The sequence below is a fragment of the Hyaena hyaena genome, unplaced genomic scaffold (genome assembly GCF_003009895.1).
Source record: "Hyaena hyaena isolate Hyena2069 unplaced genomic scaffold, ASM300989v1 scaffold_71, whole genome shotgun sequence".
NCBI lineage: Eukaryota > Metazoa > Chordata > Mammalia > Carnivora > Hyaenidae > Hyaena > Hyaena hyaena.
In genome coordinates, this window is record NW_024080704.1 from 3,332,785 (window position 1) to 3,351,121 (window position 18,337).

The following is an 18,337-nucleotide window of genomic DNA, read 5'->3' on the forward strand; positions in this document are numbered from 1 at the left end:
GCTATTTCTAAATTTGGAGCAGCAAATTCAACCTTTGTCATATATTCCATGGCATGAGAACTGTTATTTCCAATGTCAAAAATATTTATTAACTGGAAAGACAGAAAGAATGTCAATGGTATTTCAAAATTGTTAATTGTAAAAAAAAAAAAATGTTCTCAGAGAATTACTGTCCACCATGGCTTCATAGTATAAGTTCTATCCTTTTACTGATTCCTAAAAAGAAAGGAGGGAAGGAGAGAGGGGGAGACAGAGAAAGAGAAAGAGAAAGAAGGAAAGGGAAAGGAAGGGGAACAAGAAACATTCCACAGGTCAAGTGCTTGGTGTTAGCTTAACTTTGATCTTAAATTTTTTTTGCATAGCATTGTCTCCACCAACCAACCTGCACCTGGAGGCAAACCCTGACACCGGAGTGCTTACAGTCTCCTGGGAGAGGAGCACCACTCCAGGTAAGCCTGGGATGTATCAGAGGGCAAGTCTATGCAGTACCATCACAGGGCAAAAGTTTCAGAAACTTACAGAGAAAGGTCCACATTATAAGTACCCAGCTTTTTTTAAAAAAAATATATAGGAGTACATGAGCATACGTCACAGAGTGACATGTAGAGTGTTTGACTGCAAGTTTCTTTAAATAACAGGAAAATGAACAGGGCAGATCCTTATCAAGCTGTAGGGAATCATGAGGGCTGACGGAAACCATCCTGGATAGTACCTTTTGCTCAGTAGTGCTCAACATTGTCCAGAAAAAAAAAAAAAAAGGCTGAAATCATACTACAGAAATTTCCTTTTGTCAATTATTAGAGATTCTATGTATACTATTCAGTGAAGTTGCACCACAAAAACCTAAAGGTGATAAAAGATAGAAATGACCTCCAGTTTGAAACTTTAAGTTGGCAAGTCGTATGCTTGTTTGAAGCTGGATCATTAATGTTTAGTCTTCATGGACAGCATAGATGGTCACTAACACATGTAATGGTCACTAACAAATGTAACGACCTTTATTTCCATCTAGTTGGACTTTCTGGTCTAGACATCACTTTCATTTCCCTCTTGTTCTTCACCCTTTAGTAAGTTTAACTTAAACATATTTTTCTCATTTAGTCTGTCGTGTGGCTCTCTAATTATCACTGTTTTAATTTGAATGTCTCTCTCTTTCCTGTCAACACTCTTAATGCCCACTTTCTATGATTCCAGAAGTCTTCTGCAGTTAGCATTGTATACTTTTATAGAATATAAGTATAGCACTCTTGTTTTTCACTTTGTCTCCTTTCCTTATTCCCTTCCTATAAATCCCATAGGTTAAGACCTTGTAAATTAGGAGAGCCCAAATTGGGGATTATGCTTAAGGTTGAGAACCATTCCAGAATAAGCAGTGTTATTATATGGAGTGTTCCTCATCTGTCCTGCAGATGATCTGTTAAGGCAAAGCAGAGTAGAGTGGTAGAAGGAGCTTGGAATTGGAGTCAGACGAGCCTATGGTAATCACTCCCCCAGTCTAAGATTTTTTTTAAACCGAGGATATTAATACCTGCCTCAAAAGGTTGCTGTAGCACTGAATAACAGGAGAGTCCTCAATAAATGCTGGGTCCTTTCCCCAATCCCTTCTGTGGGTCCATCATTGGGGTATAGTTTGATACACCCTGGGTCACAAATGCTTTGTGCAGTAACCTCCTCCTTTCTGTTCTCTCTAGACATTACTGGTTACAGAATTACCACCACCCCTACAAATGGCCAACAGGGATATTCTTTGGAAGAAGTGGTCCATGCAGATCAGAGTTCCTGCACTTTTGAAAACCTGAGTCCTGGCCTGGAGTACAATGTCAGCGTTTACACTGTCAAGGATGACAAGGAAAGTGCCCCTATCTCTGATACCATCATCCCAGGTAATGAAACAATAAGCAGTTATCCTAAGAGTGGCAGATTCGATGAGAGTGGGGATTGACATCTTAATCCCCAGATGGTTGAGTGTGTCAGATACATTTGAGATTTAATTCTCACTTCCCAACCACACTCTACAAAACTATGAAGTCAAGGCAACTATTTGGACAATTGCTTGCTGTTAACACCGCTTTACTTTCTGTGCTTCACTGGGATGCTGTTTGTTGCGATGGGTATGTGATGGAGTGGCAAACATGGCCTTCACTCTGTACTGTCCGCTCACGTGGAAATATTACTAAAATGACGTCATGTGTCTGTCCTCCGTACTGACAGGCTAAAAGTAATATGGTAAATGCATCCCATCGATACATCTATCCCTGATTTTACAGTCCATATTCGTTTCAACAGATGTCTATACAATCACCACACGTGAGCATTGACTTAGCACCTGGTTGACATGTCTAATTCTTTACTTTGCGGTTTCAAATCCTTCCTTTATAAAACTGAATTAAAAAAGAAAGGCCATACCTTCAGGTGTTCTTTCTGGTGGACTGAAAGACAACACTGAAAAGACCTATCCCTAGATAGGTCTTTTTTATTTGCCTAAAATTGGATCGTGACAGAATGAAAGTATGGGACAGACTGTGTTCTCCTTTGCACTGTTTGGTCAAATGTTTTTACTAACGCTAATTAAATAACTTTTTGATTTTGAATTAAACAAAATACTGGCAATGGCCTTGGATTCAAGTCTGTCTTCCACCCGAATGTGCTTTTGAATGGCACATTTTACACCATACGATCATAATGCATCAGCATTATGGCCATAATGTTGTCTTGAGTTTTTGTGTGGGAAGAGGAAGAAAAACCCACCGACTGATTTTTTTAACCTTCTTCATACAAGCTTTATTTTTCTACTAAAAAAGTTTGGATTAAAAAAAAACACTGTTGCTACTTACTATAGATATTATATCTAGGTTCTAAGAATGGTTTTGACATGCTGAACAGGCCTATAATTTTTAAGAATCTGAGAGGTTCAAACTCTAATATTTAGAGTCACTTCTAAAATGCAAGAAAATCCCTAAGAATATTGTAACCTGTTTTATTCTCCCAGGGAAGCAAGCTATTCATGATGCTTAGGGTGTCTTTTCAGAAAATTTGGAAAAGATTGCATATTACCATCATTGCTTTAACATTCCATCAATTTTACCACTGGTAACCTGATGTACACTGCTTTATTTTTTCCTCTTTTTTGCCTCTATTTTCCTTTTGCCCCTCTGTGCTTTGTAACTCAATAGAGGTGCCCCAACTCACTGACCTAAGCTTTGTTGATATAACCGATTCAAGCATCGGCCTGAGGTGGACCCCGCTAAACTCTTCCACCATTATTGGGTACCGCATCACAGTAGTTGCGGCAGGAGAAGGTATCCCTATTTTTGAAGATTTTGTGGACTCCTCAGTAGGATACTACACAGTGACAGGGCTGGAGCCGGGCATTGACTATGACATCAGCGTTATCACTCTCATTAATGGCGGAGAGAGTGCCCCTACTACACTGACACAGCAAACGGGTGAATTTTGAAAACTTCTGTGTTTTGAGACGTGGACGGTGTTGCATGCTGCCACCAGTCACTGGTTAAATATGGATGTTTCGCAGGAAAAGCCAGCAATCCACCAATGACTAAGAGAGGGTGGGTTGAGGCAGGGGCGAAGGAATTGAATGTATATGCTACACTGATTGGATGGAGGCATATGCAAGTGGTCTTAAATATACTTTCACTTAAGCCACAAATGGGTAGAAAGCTAGAGAGATCTGTTCTGTTAAACACAAAATGGCAAAGGTTATACGAATTTGCAGACTTGGCGTTTTTAAAAGGTATCTCACATGAATATCAAATCAGATAAGGAGCACCAGTTAACGGGAGAGGCTCTTACAAAATGTGCCATTATGTTCTTCTTTCGACTTTTTGATAAATCCTACCATGTTCCTTCTATGAGCTGACTTAAAAACCCAGTCAAATTTAGGGTAGATTGGAAGGGGGTTGTTTTGACACAGGAGAAAAAGAAACTTTGGGGCACTGTGGATTGCATTGCCATGGCTAGGTAAAGAAACTCCTCTTTAACCAGTCTGGGGCTGAGCATGCAACATTCCGGAGGTTCTCTGCCCTGCATGGTAAGAAACATGCTGAGAACCAGTCTGCATGAACCCTTTGCACTTGTAGGTAGAACTCACGGAGTGGGATTGTAGTCATTTCACCTCAGGGGAAATGTAGGGCCCTCTCATCTTTTCATCTGTGTGCATGTGTTTCTCTTTGCTGTGTGGCAACTTCAGCCTCTTCAGCCTGGGATAAAATAACTGGCAGTGGTGTTAATAATGTACTTAAAATCAACATGTTTGAAAGTAGATGAAAAGTATTCTTTGAAATGTACTGATGGCAGAAAGGTTAAAGAGGCCTAACAGTACTGTGTGTAGAGTTTTATTTTTAACAGTAGTTCACTATGATTTAGATCAGATTTAGATTAGAGTGTTTGCATGATTCTGACTCATTTCCTTTATGCATGAACTCTTGGTTTTACCTTTCCAGCTAGTTTTTGTTACCTTTAATTTTAAAATGACGTTGACTCAGCCTCCCTTCTTATTTGAAACCAGCTGTCCCTCCTCCTACTGACCTGAGATTCACCAATATCGGTCCAGACACAATGCGTGTCACCTGGGCCCCGCCTCCGTCCATTGAATTGACCAACTTCCTGGTGCGCTACTCCCCCGTCAAGAATGAGGAAGATGTTGCAGAGTTGTCCATCTCTCCTTCAGACAGTGCAGTGGTCTTAACAAGTAAGTAGTCAACTGTATCTGTTCCATATATGCTAAGCTAGAGCATGAAGAGAGAATTCCAGATTCTCAGGTAGGAGCAACTAAGATCAAGACAGCTACAGCAAAACTACAGACAAAACCCCAAATCAGATGTGTAGCTCTGAACACTTTGCAAGATGTCACGTTTGTCGCTATTTTAATGTATGTATCTTTGAGATCGACAACTTTTTTTTAATATTTTTTATTTATTTCTAGGAGAGAGAGACAGCGTGAGCAGGGGAGGGTCAGAGAGAGAGGGAGATACAGACTCTGAAATAGGCTCCAGGCTCTGAGCTGGCAGTCAGTACAGAGCTCGACGCAGGGCTTGAACCCACAAACCGCGAGATCATGACCTGAGCAAAAGTCAGACGCTTAACCGGCTAAGCCACCCAGGCGCCCCAAGATCGACAACTTTTTAAAGATCGCAGTAGAAAAGCACCAGCAGCGAAGTTTGGAGACTTCAAATGAATTCTGCTTCCAAATAAGCACATACAAATAAATGAATGTCAAGAGAAAATAGAGAACTATAAATTTAGATATTTGGAGAGAGAAACAATAAGGATTGAAAATAGTGTCACCATGTCTGTTTTATTCTCATTAAAAAAAAAAGTGTCAGTGGGTACTCTCTAGCTTCTGAGAACATAGAAACAGTGACTTCTTACCAGGATAGATCAGGATGCTGTTTTGAAGAAAGAGCCAGAAGTATAATTGGTACTTCAGAAAGAATCTTCTGGCAGGATTTCTCTGAAGGCTGAGGACCCAGAAAACAGCTAACATTCAGATAAGCAACAACCATTTACGTGTCTTTCTGGATCCTACCCTTTTGAAATAGACCTTGTTTATTAAAGAAAATAGAAGGAGGCTGCAATGTGGTGCTGTTTTTCCTGTAAATGTTGCTTCTTACTATTTTCACCATAATAGTAAAATAAGCACATGAGAATAGCATAGGTTTCTACATAAGGAAAGAAAGGGCTCACATTTAGGTACATTACCAAATGACGGTCTGAAAACATCCTCTATGTTGCAAACACATTTTAGAGAATGAAAGGCAGCTCAACATGACTATAGTCTTGGCTTCTTGTTTCATGGCGAAGGGTGAGAACATCCTCATGTCTGCCTATCTACACGGCTATGGTTTCTGCTCTGGAACACTCTGGAGTCAGTGTTACAGCATCACTCATTACACAGCTCCTGCTTCGGGACCACTCTCCACCCTACCGACTGGTCCCATGTTCATCATGTGTTCTAAGATCTTATTCTAGATCCTGCTCTAGATTGCAAGGTTGCCATCTCCCCCCCCCCCTGCCCCCGCACACACACACCCTTCAGAGAAGCCATTATTACCCAGTGAAGCAACTGAGGTCTCTAGTGGTTAAGTAAATTGCTCCTGAGCAAACAGAAATAAGGGAAGTAGAGTCCAAGTATCCAGCCCTTCTTTAGTCTGGTGCTTTTCCAAACCTTGCAGGGGCTTCTGCACAAAGGCTGAAGGGTTAATGGTGTGGTGGGGAATGAAGTCTCCTGAGTAGGAATTCAAAGGTTAAAAACCTACTCTGTACCTTTTTGGGGACCTCAAAATTAAGAGTAGAGGATACTCAGAAATATGTATGTAACTTTTTAACTATTCTGTTCTTCAATATGGCAGAACCAATATCACTTTCCTCATGGAATATGACTCTTTTCCAGGAATGGTTAATTATTAAGACCACTGGTCTTGGTCTGGGTCAAATCCTATATGTTCTCAGGCAAGTACGCCAAAGAAGATAACTTCTCTGCACCTCATTTTTCTCCTGTGTAAAATGGGGATGGTTGTAAACCAAACTTTTGGAGGAAATAGGTACTTTCATTGTCATGAATGCGGTGATGGCTTCACAGGTTCCTACAGACACCACAGCCTGTCAAAATTGTACACTTTAAATATTTTTAGTTTATCGTACAGCCATAAGTCTGCTTTCAGTAGTGACAGACGACTTCCTAGGGTTGTTGGTGAAGAGTAAATGATAATCCACAGTGTCACAGTTATTATTATTACATGCCTTCAACAGATGTCATATTAAGTGGATGACAGATAATACTACATGGCTGCGACCATCTTATTGCAGATCTGGCTGAATCAGAGTCTCAGAAGTGGAACCGAGGGCAGGTCTTAGAGATGTCACAGGGCGAGGTGACCTTTCCTTATCACCTCATTACAGCCCATCTCCAGGTAGCAATAGTCATGTTGGTATAAGTCAGTTATAGGGCTGAACTTTTTTGTATCTTATCAGCTGAAATAGTCCTAAGGGTGTTTTGCTTTTTCGTGGTTTTGAGGACAATTTAAAAGTAAGTGCCACTTGCCTCTTCAGATCTCCTGCCTGGAACCGAATATTTGGTCACTGTCTCCAGTGTTTACGAACAGCACGAGAGCATACCTCTTAGAGGAAGACAGAAAACAGGTGAGTCATGCTGGTAGTATGCTTATCAGATAGCTCTCACCTGCCAATTTTGAATACTGCCTCCAAAAATACATCTCCATTTGTGGTAGTGGTGCTTCTAACCTTGTCATGCCTTTTTGATCACTGGTCTTAAAAATTAAATGTTACTTCTTCAAGCATTACTCTGATTTTCAGTCACTAAGATTATACACTCTGCTTCCAGAGAGGACTCAAAATCGTCTAGAAACTTTATTATCTGTCTTTTTAAAAAAATCTCCCAAGAATAATATAATCTCTATTATTAAGAGATAGTGAACATTCTTCTTATTAGGCAGCTGTGTCTAAGGCTGACCCAACCCTGTCCTTGTCATGGAAGTCTCTTCCCTCCTTTGCTAAGCCAACAAGTTTATCTCTTGATGAAATATTCATGCATGATGTAAAGAAGTTGAACTGAATCCCATAATATTACATTTCTTGTTAAATATAAGGGCTTCTATTAATTATTCCTTTTAAGAAAATGCAATGTGATACATTCATTAATTTATGTATTATAATCCACTTGCTTCCAAAAAAAAGTTGTGATATCTCAATTTGGTTTAAATATATTATTGAATAGAATAAGTAAATATTAGTACTAAGATAAAATTTTTCCAGAAGTCCCAGAAAGATTAAGTGATTTGAATTTGAGATAAACTCTAAATTCTGATTAACTTTTCTGTGGAACACTAAATTTTCCATTCCTGAGGATTTACCTGCATTGTAATTTGTCCAGGATGCTGTCTTGTTTTAGTTTTTGAGAGTTTTGTGTTTGGCATTATTACCACCCCATTGAGCTATCAGTTCCCTCTTGAGTATAGAAAACTTCTTTGAGAGCCAAATACTTAACTTGAGAATGGGCATAACTTACCTTATTTTGAGAGACACGCTTACAGGACAGAAACATAGAATACTTGAACCCTGAAGCATTTGAAAATAATTCCTGTATCTTAAACACCTATCTTTAAGAGTGATGCAGAAACCTAGAATAACAACACACATACATCACTTGTATTACTTAGCAAAAGAAAAAAGAGAAAGCTTGGGTTGGCCGTTTGGAACTGAGTCAGAGTATGATTTTGAAATTTATGTGTGGCTTAGAATCAGTCCATCATAACCTGAGGTTTATGGCAATTTGTTGTGTTCATGAGAAAGAACAGACACACTGGGTGTGTGTTACTTTCTCTACATTCTTCCTCACCTCCTAAGCTGATGGTGTCTTCCCCCTGTCCCTTCTCTCCTGGGTGGGAAAAACAGGTCTTGATTCCCCAACTGGCATAGACTTTTCTGACATCACTGCCCACTCCTTCACCGTCCACTGGATTGCTCCTCGAGCCACCATCACTGGCTACCGGATTCGCCATCACCCTGAGCACACTGGTGGAAGACCTCGGGAAGATCGGGTGCCTCCGTCTCGGAATTCTATCACCCTCACCAATCTCAATCCGGGCACAGAGTACGTGGTCAGCATCGTTGCTCTTAATGGCAGAGAGGAAAGCCCTCCCTTGATTGGCCAACAGTCAACAGGTAACTTGTTTTCTGGTCTGCAAAGAACCTCAGATTACTTTCCTTTGCAGGCGGTATCTTCTGTGAAACAGCTTTGTGTTGTCTCAGCCATTGTCTCTTAAAAAAATAGATTGTGGTTATGAGACATGTAGAGAGGAGTATATGTGGAAAAAATCTTAGACTGTATCAAAGATCTTTTTTTTTAATGAGTATCTTAGTTTTTATTTTTTGAGAGAGAGACAGAGACAGAGTGTGAGCAGGGGAAGGAAAGAGAGCAAGGGAGACACAGAATCTGAAGTAGGCTCCAGGCTCTGAGCTAGCTGTCAGCACAGAGCCCAAAGCGGGGCTCGAACCCACAACCTGCGAGATCATGACCTGAGCTGAAGTCAAGCACTTAACCGACTAAGCCACCCAGGAGCCCTGAAGATCATTTTTTTATTGCAAAAAATTTCTCACCGAATTTAGATATTTATATGTTTCTAACACCTAAAGTTTTATTCAAAATATAAAGAAAATCCCTGTTTCAAAATTCCCTTAAAAACATAATTATTTTAATGTAATAGTGTCATTATTTTTAGGAGATAGATATTGAGGTATCTGGGGGAGAAGTAGCATGATGGTATCTGTACCTCAGTCTCAAATGTAGTAACAGAAAGAGACAGAGAGACAAGCAAACGTGTCAGATGTTACCAATTAGCAAATGCCTGTGAGAAGGGGATACAGGTGTTCAGTTTATTACTTTTGTGACTTCTCTGTTATTTTACAATTTTTCAAAATAACGAGTTGAAGGAAAAAAACACTACAATAAATTTGTAACAATCATTTTATCACAATTTGAACTGACTCCTTAACCCCTTACCTTTAATTGTTCATAATTTTTAATTCTGCTAATCTTGCATAGTATATTTACATTATTATATGAGAGAATTATGAAGGCGCTGACCCGAGAAATGAGCGAAGAGTGAATCTGGGCATGGTTTGAAAGTTACAGAGGTGGTAACTCTCCCACATTTTTCTAGTTTCTGATGTTCCGAGGGACCTGGAAGTCATCGCTGCAACCCCCACCAGCCTCCTGATCAGCTGGGATGCTCCTGCTGTCACAGTGAGATATTACAGGATCACCTATGGGGAAACAGGTGCGTCAGTAAGATGCTGTTTCACTCTGATCAAGTCAGATTCTGTTGTGGGTAATGTGAACTCCCAGTGATGGATACATATTTTAAGAAACTTTGGCAAGTCCATTCAGTAGAGCCTTATCTTTTCCAAGATTATGTGAAAAAAAATATGTATGCTATAATGGGTGGCAAAATCAAGAAAAAAAAATTCTTTGTATAATACTAATGGGGGAAGAAAGGAATTTATCTATTTATCTATCTATCTATTTATCTATTTTTATGTTTATTTATTTAATTTTGAGAGAGAGAGAGAGAGAATGAGGCAGAGAATACCAAGCAGGCTCCACAGTGTCAGCACAGACACCGATATGGGGCTTAAATTCACAAACCGTAAGGTCCTAACTCGAGCTGAAATCAAGAGTCAGTTGCTTAACCAACTGAGGCATCTCAGCACCCCATCAAAATTTTATTTAACATGAATATATAGCATTAATATTTTGAAAAAGGGAATGTAATCTATGCGATCCTGCATTGAGGACTTACCTTCTTTCTCCTTCTAATGTTAACCCACAATTCAGTGACATTTTAAAGATGAAATGTTAAAATAGCATTGACTGTGATTTCCTCCCAATTTTTACACACTTACTAAGGCTCACTACATGCATAAATAAATATGTTTCTGTTTAGGCCCTATTAATAGCACTCTTTTAAAAGGAATAAGCAAAGGTGTGACTAACTGCTGTCTCAATATGTTATTGTAGTTCCTCAGCAATCCCCAACTATTTCTCAGCCCCTCACGCTTTGAACTAACCCCTTTTCACACAGGAGGAACTAGCCCTGTTCAAGAGTTCACTGTGCCTGGGAGCAAATCCACAGCTACCATCAGTGGCCTGAAACCTGGAGTGGACTACACCATCACAGTGTATGCTGTCACTGGCCGAGGAGACAGCCCAGCAAGCAGCAAACCAATTTCCATCAATTATCGAACAGGTACCAGCCCCTGCTCTGAGGTGACACGGGAATATTTACTCAGTTTTACAAAGTTCTCCCAAGGGACTTTCCTCATTGTGGAATTAGTTTTCCTTTTTAATAAAAAACAACACAGACAGCTAATGGAGTTTTGAGCCAGATGTACAAAGAAGTATCACAAAGGGCAGAAATTTTGTCTATTTTGTTAATGGATATATTCCATGTGCCTACAATAGAGACAGGCATAGGGGATGTTCAATATATGCATTAATGAATGAAGGAACGAGCTGATAAGGTAAGAAGACAAACACCTGCTTGGAATATAGTTTTTTTGTGAATGATGTAGCCATCTTGAAAACAGGTAATGGCATCTGGATGCATACCCCACCTCCCCAAGGTAATCTCTCTGTTTCTGCAAAAGATACACCTGGGAGTCATTAATGGTAATTAGAGCTCATTCTGTGCATAACGGAACTGGAAACAAGACTAGTCCATTCTTGTCCCCATGGACTGGGGCTTCACTGATTTTTCCTTGTTTTTATGTGTAGAAATTGACAAGCCAGCCCAGATGCAAGTGACTGATGTTCAGGAAAACAGCATTAGTGTCAGATGGCTGCCTTCAAGTTCCCCTGTTACTGGCTACAGAGTGACCACGACTCCCAAAAATGGCCGAGGACCATCAAAAACTAAAACTGCAGGTCCAGGTAAGAATAACCAGCATCTCACATACATCAAGATAAACAGAATAGGGTCACACACTATGCTTTTTAAAATAAATGGCCTCCTAGGTCTGAGTACTATACATTTTCATATCATATGTCAAAGATTCCCCACTTGTGAACTCAGGGCTCAACGTTGTTACAGACTCCCTCCATAGTAGAATTTTTGGGATAACTGTGTTTCTACTTTAACTGCATAGTTCTCTTTGATAGTATGGACATCTTACATGATTAGATCTATCTTTGTGGTTCCGTTTATCATGCATACCAAAGAGAGAGATGGCCTAACTTTTTAAAGATCCTTTTAGCTGTTGTTTTTGTTTTTATATAAAATGCTGGTGAAATTAGGATCCCAAGGTGGTATCTTGAAGTCAAGCTAATTTTCATTTTTTCCAAGAGCAGCATCCTTCATTGTTGGAGACACTATATTAAATTTTAGAGTGTCTCCTTTAGTTTGACTTTACTCCAGTATGGCAGTTGGTAGTAGCAAAGAACATGTTGTCCAAGAGAAATTCATATCTGACTCATTCATATTTTCATGGTAATTCTGCAAATGAAAATTCTGGGCCACCATGCATTTATTACGGAACTCTGGAAGTCACTCAGCTGGCCTTACAGTGGTTGACATAGATGCATTTGCTTTTCACTCCCTTTGCAGATCAAACAGAAATGACCATTGAAGGCTTGCAGCCCACAGTGGAGTATGTGGTTAGTGTCTACGCTCAGAATCAAAACGGAGAGAGTCAGCCTCTGGTTCAAACTGCAGTAACCAGTACGTAACCAATGCTTATTTCCCATTTCAAAGTCAGTTGTGTTCTTAGGCAACTGAATGCCCTCTGCACATCTTTTGCAATTATACCTAGAGAAAGCCAACTTGGTTAGTTTGAATCTTGAGCTGAGCCCTTTACAAACATTTTTCCTTCTTGATGCCAAACAATGAACCTATAGGGAAGGAAGTGTGTAGCGCTATCATAGTTGCTGTGCTTTGAATTTCTTTTGCTCAAATGGCCTCAGCAAAATCTTGTTTGCCTATAGCAAATCTACAAAATATTTTGCCTGCACCTCATTTTCTATGACTGGATGGTAAAGTTGATTGTGGCATGCTCCGTGAAGCGATTATGTTTGGAGCATTTAGAAAACTGTCTGGACCGGCGATTAATGGCAACAATAGAGTGGGGAGAGAAGAGTTAAAGAAAGGTTATAATAATATGACTCTAACATTGAAAATCAACTTTACCAATTCCAAGGAATAGAAAATCCAGGTCTGTGAGACTAACATCACATTGCAAAAACAAATCTGGGTAGAATATCGTAAAATTAATAGAAATAAATCCTCATTGTGGAGACATTTTGCCGGTGTCTATGTGTCGCACATACACCTATGTTTTAATAGGTGATGTACCATTGAATAGTTTCTAAACCAAAACAACCTATTCAGGTGTCAAGTAATTTTCCGTTTAATAGTGGGATCATTGGAATTTAATTCATCAGAGAAAATGGTGTCTGCAAAACTGCTTTGCATGTTGTAAAAATGCTTATTTCACAACTTGCTTTTCACATGATCTCTTACCATTAATTTGCCTAACAGACATTGATCGCCCTAAAGGACTGGCATTCACTGATGTGGATGTCGATTCCATCAAAATTGCTTGGGAAAGCCCACAGGGGCAAGTTTCCAGGTACAGGGTGACCTACTCGAACCCTGAGGATGGAATCCATGAGCTATTCCCTGCACCTGATGGTGAAGAAGACACAGCAGAGCTGCAAGGCCTCAGGCCGGGTTCTGAGTACACAGTCAGTGTGGTTGCCTTGCACGATGATATGGAGAGCCAGCCCCTGATTGGAACCCAGTCCACAGGTATATCGGTAACTGCACCAGTGGGTGCTCACGGGAGCAGTGGCTTTATGCCCTGCTGAATGAATTTTACTTTCTCGGGTTATTGATTCCCTGGAAGGGGGTAAAAAATTTCAGCCTCTTTAATAGAAAGACCCTCTTTAGAAAGGAATAGTAACAAACAATAAAGTTTAGGGGATATTCAGATACAGTCTCATAAAGGGAAGTTTTAGAGTGGCTTGCCTTATAAATAAGGCCATAAAGTAAGACATTTGAAGATGATACTAAAATTGTGGATTATTTTTTAAACCCGGATTCCCTGCGGTTACACTCGCTGTGCACAAAGGAAAGGAGTTTGGCATCCTAGAGCTTACTCTAAAAAAGGAACCCAAACGGGGCCATTTCCTAGCAGCATGGTTCTAAGAACACGTAGGTAAGACCTTCCTTCTCTGGTTAGATATCATGTGCTGGGTGTGCAATTTGCTTAAAGGGTTGAGAATCAGACACAGAGGAAACGGTTTAGGGCAAATGCTTTCCACAATACTTTATCCGCTTGTGCTTTGTTTCGGAAGCAGAGTGGAATGCCAAATTCATGTCCTTGTGGCACCATAAACCTTGGAGGTGACTATCTGTATTATTGCTCTTTGCTTCTCTTTTCTGCTTCTGTTGTGAGCCAATTTTCTTCTTATGCTGCACCACGGAGAATACTTCAAATTTAGCAGCACTGTCTGCTTTGGGGTTCAAATAAAGAGGATAAAGACATAATTCTGTCTTTTGGGGATGGAATACTCTGTGAAATGGTTTTCCATAGAAAGATCATTTGTCTAGGAAAAGGGCTACTGCTCATCTTTCCATACAAAACGGAAAATCAATCCTAATGGCCAATAAGCCAACTTGACTTTTTTTTAAAATTTTTATTTTTTTAAGGGAAAGCAAAAAAACCAAAATGACTTCTCAGACCTAAAGTCTTTAGACTTCTGGTAGTTATCCAAGTGTTTCCAGTGATTCTGAGAATTGGTGGATATAAAACACGTTTTTTCAGAGAACATTTTTCTTTATTTTGCAACCCTCCTTTCTCATTACTGAATCTTGGCTTGACCAGGGAACCCACCTCACCAAACAAACACAATCTATTCTACTTCCTGGAATTCACTTTATTTTCCCTTTTCCTCAGTTCCTATAAGATAACCTCTAACCAATGACCATCCCGACAGCCATTCCTGCACCAACCAACCTGAAGTTCACTCAAGTTACACCAACAAGTCTGACTGCCCAGTGGACAGCACCCAATGTTCAGCTCACTGGGTATAGAGTGCGGGTGACCCCCAAGGAAAAGACTGGACCAATGAAAGAAATCAACCTTGCTCCTGACAGCTCATCTGTGGTTGTATCAGGACTCATGGTATGAAGTACCCTTTTTCATTGGAATAAAATACACTTGACCCTTGAACAACATAGATTTGGTCTGTGTGGGGCCATTTACATACGTTGATTTTTTTTATAGTACAGTACAAAAATTTGTTTTCTCTTCTTTATGATTTTACTAATAACATTTTTCTCTAGCTTACTTTATTTTAAGAGTACAGTATATAATACAAATAACATACAACTGCTTATCAGTAAGGCTTCTTGTCAACAGCGGGCTATTACTAGTCAAGTTTGGGGGAGAGTCCCAGGTTATAAATAGATTTTCAACTAGGCAGGGGGGTTGGGACCCCTAACCCCTGCATTGTTCAAGGATCAACTGTAGTCATCTCTTACACATTTTAAGGTGGTGGAGATAAAATATCATAATAAATCTAGTTGTGTTTTTTGCCTCTGCCATCAAATAATTTTCTTATAATTCTATATCTGAATTATCTATAGTGAAGTAAGCTTTTCCAGATGACTATCTGGGACAGAATTTTATAAATAGCTTTGGGTATTGCACTGCTCTTTAAACATATTCTCTTTATTTTAAAAGATTATATGTGTGTATGTGTGTGTATTGAGGGGGCAATTCATACATCCATAGGCTGAATGCATAAATCCACTTTGGTTGTACATTTTCTGAGCTCTTTTATCTTGGCAAGGAATATTCTCCAGTGTGTACCACCCCAGCCTGACTATCTTTTTATAGAGGCATTTTCAATCCTTCTAGACATGCATATGGAAAACTAACAGGAGTCTAGGATATGGACAGCCTTCTTAACAACATAAGGCCAATTCCAGGAGAAATGACAGAGAGGGTTCAGAGATGAGTAGAGTGTTCTCTCTGCCTCTCTATGGTCAGAAAAATTCATGACTGGCACCTGTCAGATCATAAAGGAGAAAAACAGGCTAATACACATTTACCCCACTTTGCATAAGCTCAGTGTAACTATGTAAGTTACAGCTTACTTGGTGTTAACCCCTAAGCACATTTTTAAATTCATGTAATTCACACGTCTCGTTGGTCATCGGCAGCACAGGAATGAAATTCATCTAGGAATTTATGGCACTGTGGATTTTGATAGTTTATTTTTTTCCTTTATAACCGTTGTGATTTTTGAATGCTGTAATGAAAATGCCTGGGCTTTAGTTGATCGTGTTACTAAAGCTTACTGTGTCCTCCTTTCTAGGTGGCCACCAAATATGAAGTGAGCGTCTATGCCCTTAAGGACAGTTTGACAAGCAGGCCAGTTCAGGGAGTCGTCACTACTCTGGAGAGTGAGTAATCAGGCTTTTTAGTGTCAACAGATATTCTGCATACATAAAAATGAAAGAATGGTAAATAACTTTCTTAGATCTCCAAATTAATAGAAACATTCCCAATATGGAAACTGATTTGCTTGCCCATCTTTTTGACTGCCTATAGTCACCTTGTATGCCCTTCCAGAAAGTGGTGTACTGGCACATAAATGGAATCACTTCAAAATATTATAATGTTAGTGTTATGAAGTAGGACTCACATTTACTTTATGCTCTATTTGTTGGGAATTGTTTTCATAAAGTCTGGAGATGGCAGACACACGGGCTTCTGCTGTACCTTAACAGTACAGTAAGTATTGGCCAAAATTGGGCCAAAATTCTAGTTTTGTACCATATTAATAATTTATAGTATGCTCTTTCAGAAATCACATAAAGTATCAAAATTTCCTCATCTATAAAATAGGGATGCTATTGCATACGTTGAGAGAGAAAAAATGAAGCCTTATAGAAGGACAAAATACTAGCAATACTATATATGTTATTGTTGGCTGACCATATCATTGTAACTCCTACCACACATATTTTATGTTAGAATAAATTAATAATTTTTATACTTATTGAGGTATTTGAAGATACTATAAAGTCAGACTCAGAAACCATGGGTAAAATATGTAAAAGTTTTGTTTTGCCAAACAAACAAACAAACAAACAAACAAACCAAAAAAACAGTATGACAGGTGAATCTTTTCATACTTTCTATACTGTCAACCTTTCTCTCTGGATGTAGGAGAAAATCTACACATTATTAGTTATTTATAGAAATGGATGTGTTTAGTGTAAAATAAAGAAACATTTTAAAATATTAAAATTGGGTTGCCTGGGTGGCTCAGTCGGTTAAGCATCCAACTTTGGCCCAGGTCATGATCTACACTTCGTGGGTTTGAGCCCTGCATCTGGCTCTGTGCTGACAGCTCAGAGCCTGGAGCCTGCTTCGGATTCTGTGTCTCCCTCTCTCTCTGCCCCTCCCCAGCTCACACTCTGTCTCTCAAAAATAAATAAACATTTAAAAAAATTAAAAAAAAAAATCAAAACCTTACCTAAATGGATCAGCCAGGCACTAACAGCTAGTTTTGATTTGTGCAGATGTCAGCCCTCCAAGAAGGGCCCGTGTGACAGATGCCACAGAGACCACCATCACCATCAGCTGGAGAACCAAGACTGAGACAATCACTGGCTTCCAGGTTGATGCCATACCGGCAAATGGCCAGACTCCAATCCAGAGAACCATCAAGCCAGATGTCAGAAGCTACACCATCACAGGTCAGGGAACTCACTGGACTGACCGCGTTTGTTGATTGCTATTCACGACACAAATTAACTTCTCAGTTACTCCACCACTTGCACTGATTAAATTTACTGTCAGTGTTTTAGAATATTCCACATATAACATTTAAAAACTCACTTTCATGCCATGATTAGAAATAGTTGTAGTCTGTGAATGCCTGATTTTATCTAATGTTTGTCAGAGAAATGGTATAAGCTTCATTTTTTAAATTTAACCTTTATCAACATATCCTTCCTTATTAAAAAAAAAAGTAACATAACATTTAAAACCAAAAGAAACTAAATAGCTGCATACAGTTTGTAACATTAACATTGAGTATAAAAGATAATTAAATTTTAAAAAACAAATAACACTACATAAAAATCAGTGTTAGTCAGAGAATGTTCAATATCTGGGTCAATTTAGGTCCAGTTACCAACCAGTGACTGATTACAATAAAGTGAAAACACACTCAGCAGGTACTCGTCCCTAATTCTCCAAGACGATCACTTCTAACATAGCATTTAAAAAATTTTAAAATGTATTTTAGCCAATATCTTTGTATGCATCAATGAATTCCTTTTGAGAGATGTTTCTCATTAGCGCTCATGCCATGCTCTAATTTACTGTTGAAATTGGACCATGTTTATAGCCTATATACATATAGGATGATAGAGGAACCATAAAAATTACAGAGGAGTTTGAAAATTCTCCTAACAATTTAAGATCAGATAAAAAGCATCTCTTCACAAATCACAGGTTTACAACCCGGCACGGACTACAAGATCTATTTATACACCCTGAATGACAATGCTCGGAGCTCCCCTGTGGTCATCGATGCCTCCACTGGTAACTACTTTTGTACTGAAGAAATGCCATTGACTCATAGGTGATCAGTGATGTGAACTTAAACAAAAATGAGGCTGGCATTTTTGGATTACAGATTACAAGTGACTCATTTTTATAGTTCTAGAACTCTCAGATTCTCTCAAGTCTGTTGAAAAGGGAGGGAAAGGAGTGTGGGAGT

The 18,337-nt window shown here is 39.3% G+C and overlaps 1 protein-coding gene across 13 annotated transcripts in view; it reads left to right on the forward strand.

Annotated features, from left to right (window-relative positions):
- Window positions 1–18,337, forward strand: part of FN1 (fibronectin 1) — a 68,071-nt gene that overhangs the window by 37,025 nt on the left and 12,709 nt on the right. For 4 of the 13 annotated variants that reach the window (XM_039233111.1, XM_039233112.1, XM_039233118.1 and 1 more), the window contains exons 23-37: window positions 363–449; window positions 1,692–1,883; window positions 3,174–3,446; window positions 4,526–4,708; window positions 7,069–7,158; window positions 8,431–8,700; window positions 9,699–9,815; window positions 10,620–10,784; window positions 11,312–11,467; window positions 12,141–12,254; window positions 13,071–13,340; window positions 14,531–14,718; window positions 15,917–16,004; window positions 17,130–17,306; window positions 18,070–18,159. In XM_039233111.1, the coding sequence (XP_039089042.1) occupies window positions 363–449; window positions 1,692–1,883; window positions 3,174–3,446; window positions 4,526–4,708; window positions 7,069–7,158; window positions 8,431–8,700; window positions 9,699–9,815; window positions 10,620–10,784; window positions 11,312–11,467; window positions 12,141–12,254; window positions 13,071–13,340; window positions 14,531–14,718; window positions 15,917–16,004; window positions 17,130–17,306; window positions 18,070–18,159 (2,460 nt within the window). The remainder of the gene's footprint in view (window positions 1–362; window positions 450–1,691; window positions 1,884–3,173; window positions 3,447–4,525; window positions 4,709–7,068; window positions 7,159–8,430; window positions 8,701–9,698; window positions 9,816–10,619; window positions 10,785–11,311; window positions 11,468–12,140; window positions 12,255–13,070; window positions 13,341–14,530; window positions 14,719–15,916; window positions 16,005–17,129; window positions 17,307–18,069; window positions 18,160–18,337) is intronic. The other 9 variants (XM_039233114.1, XM_039233116.1, XM_039233121.1 and 6 more) reach the window with 3 other exon arrangements.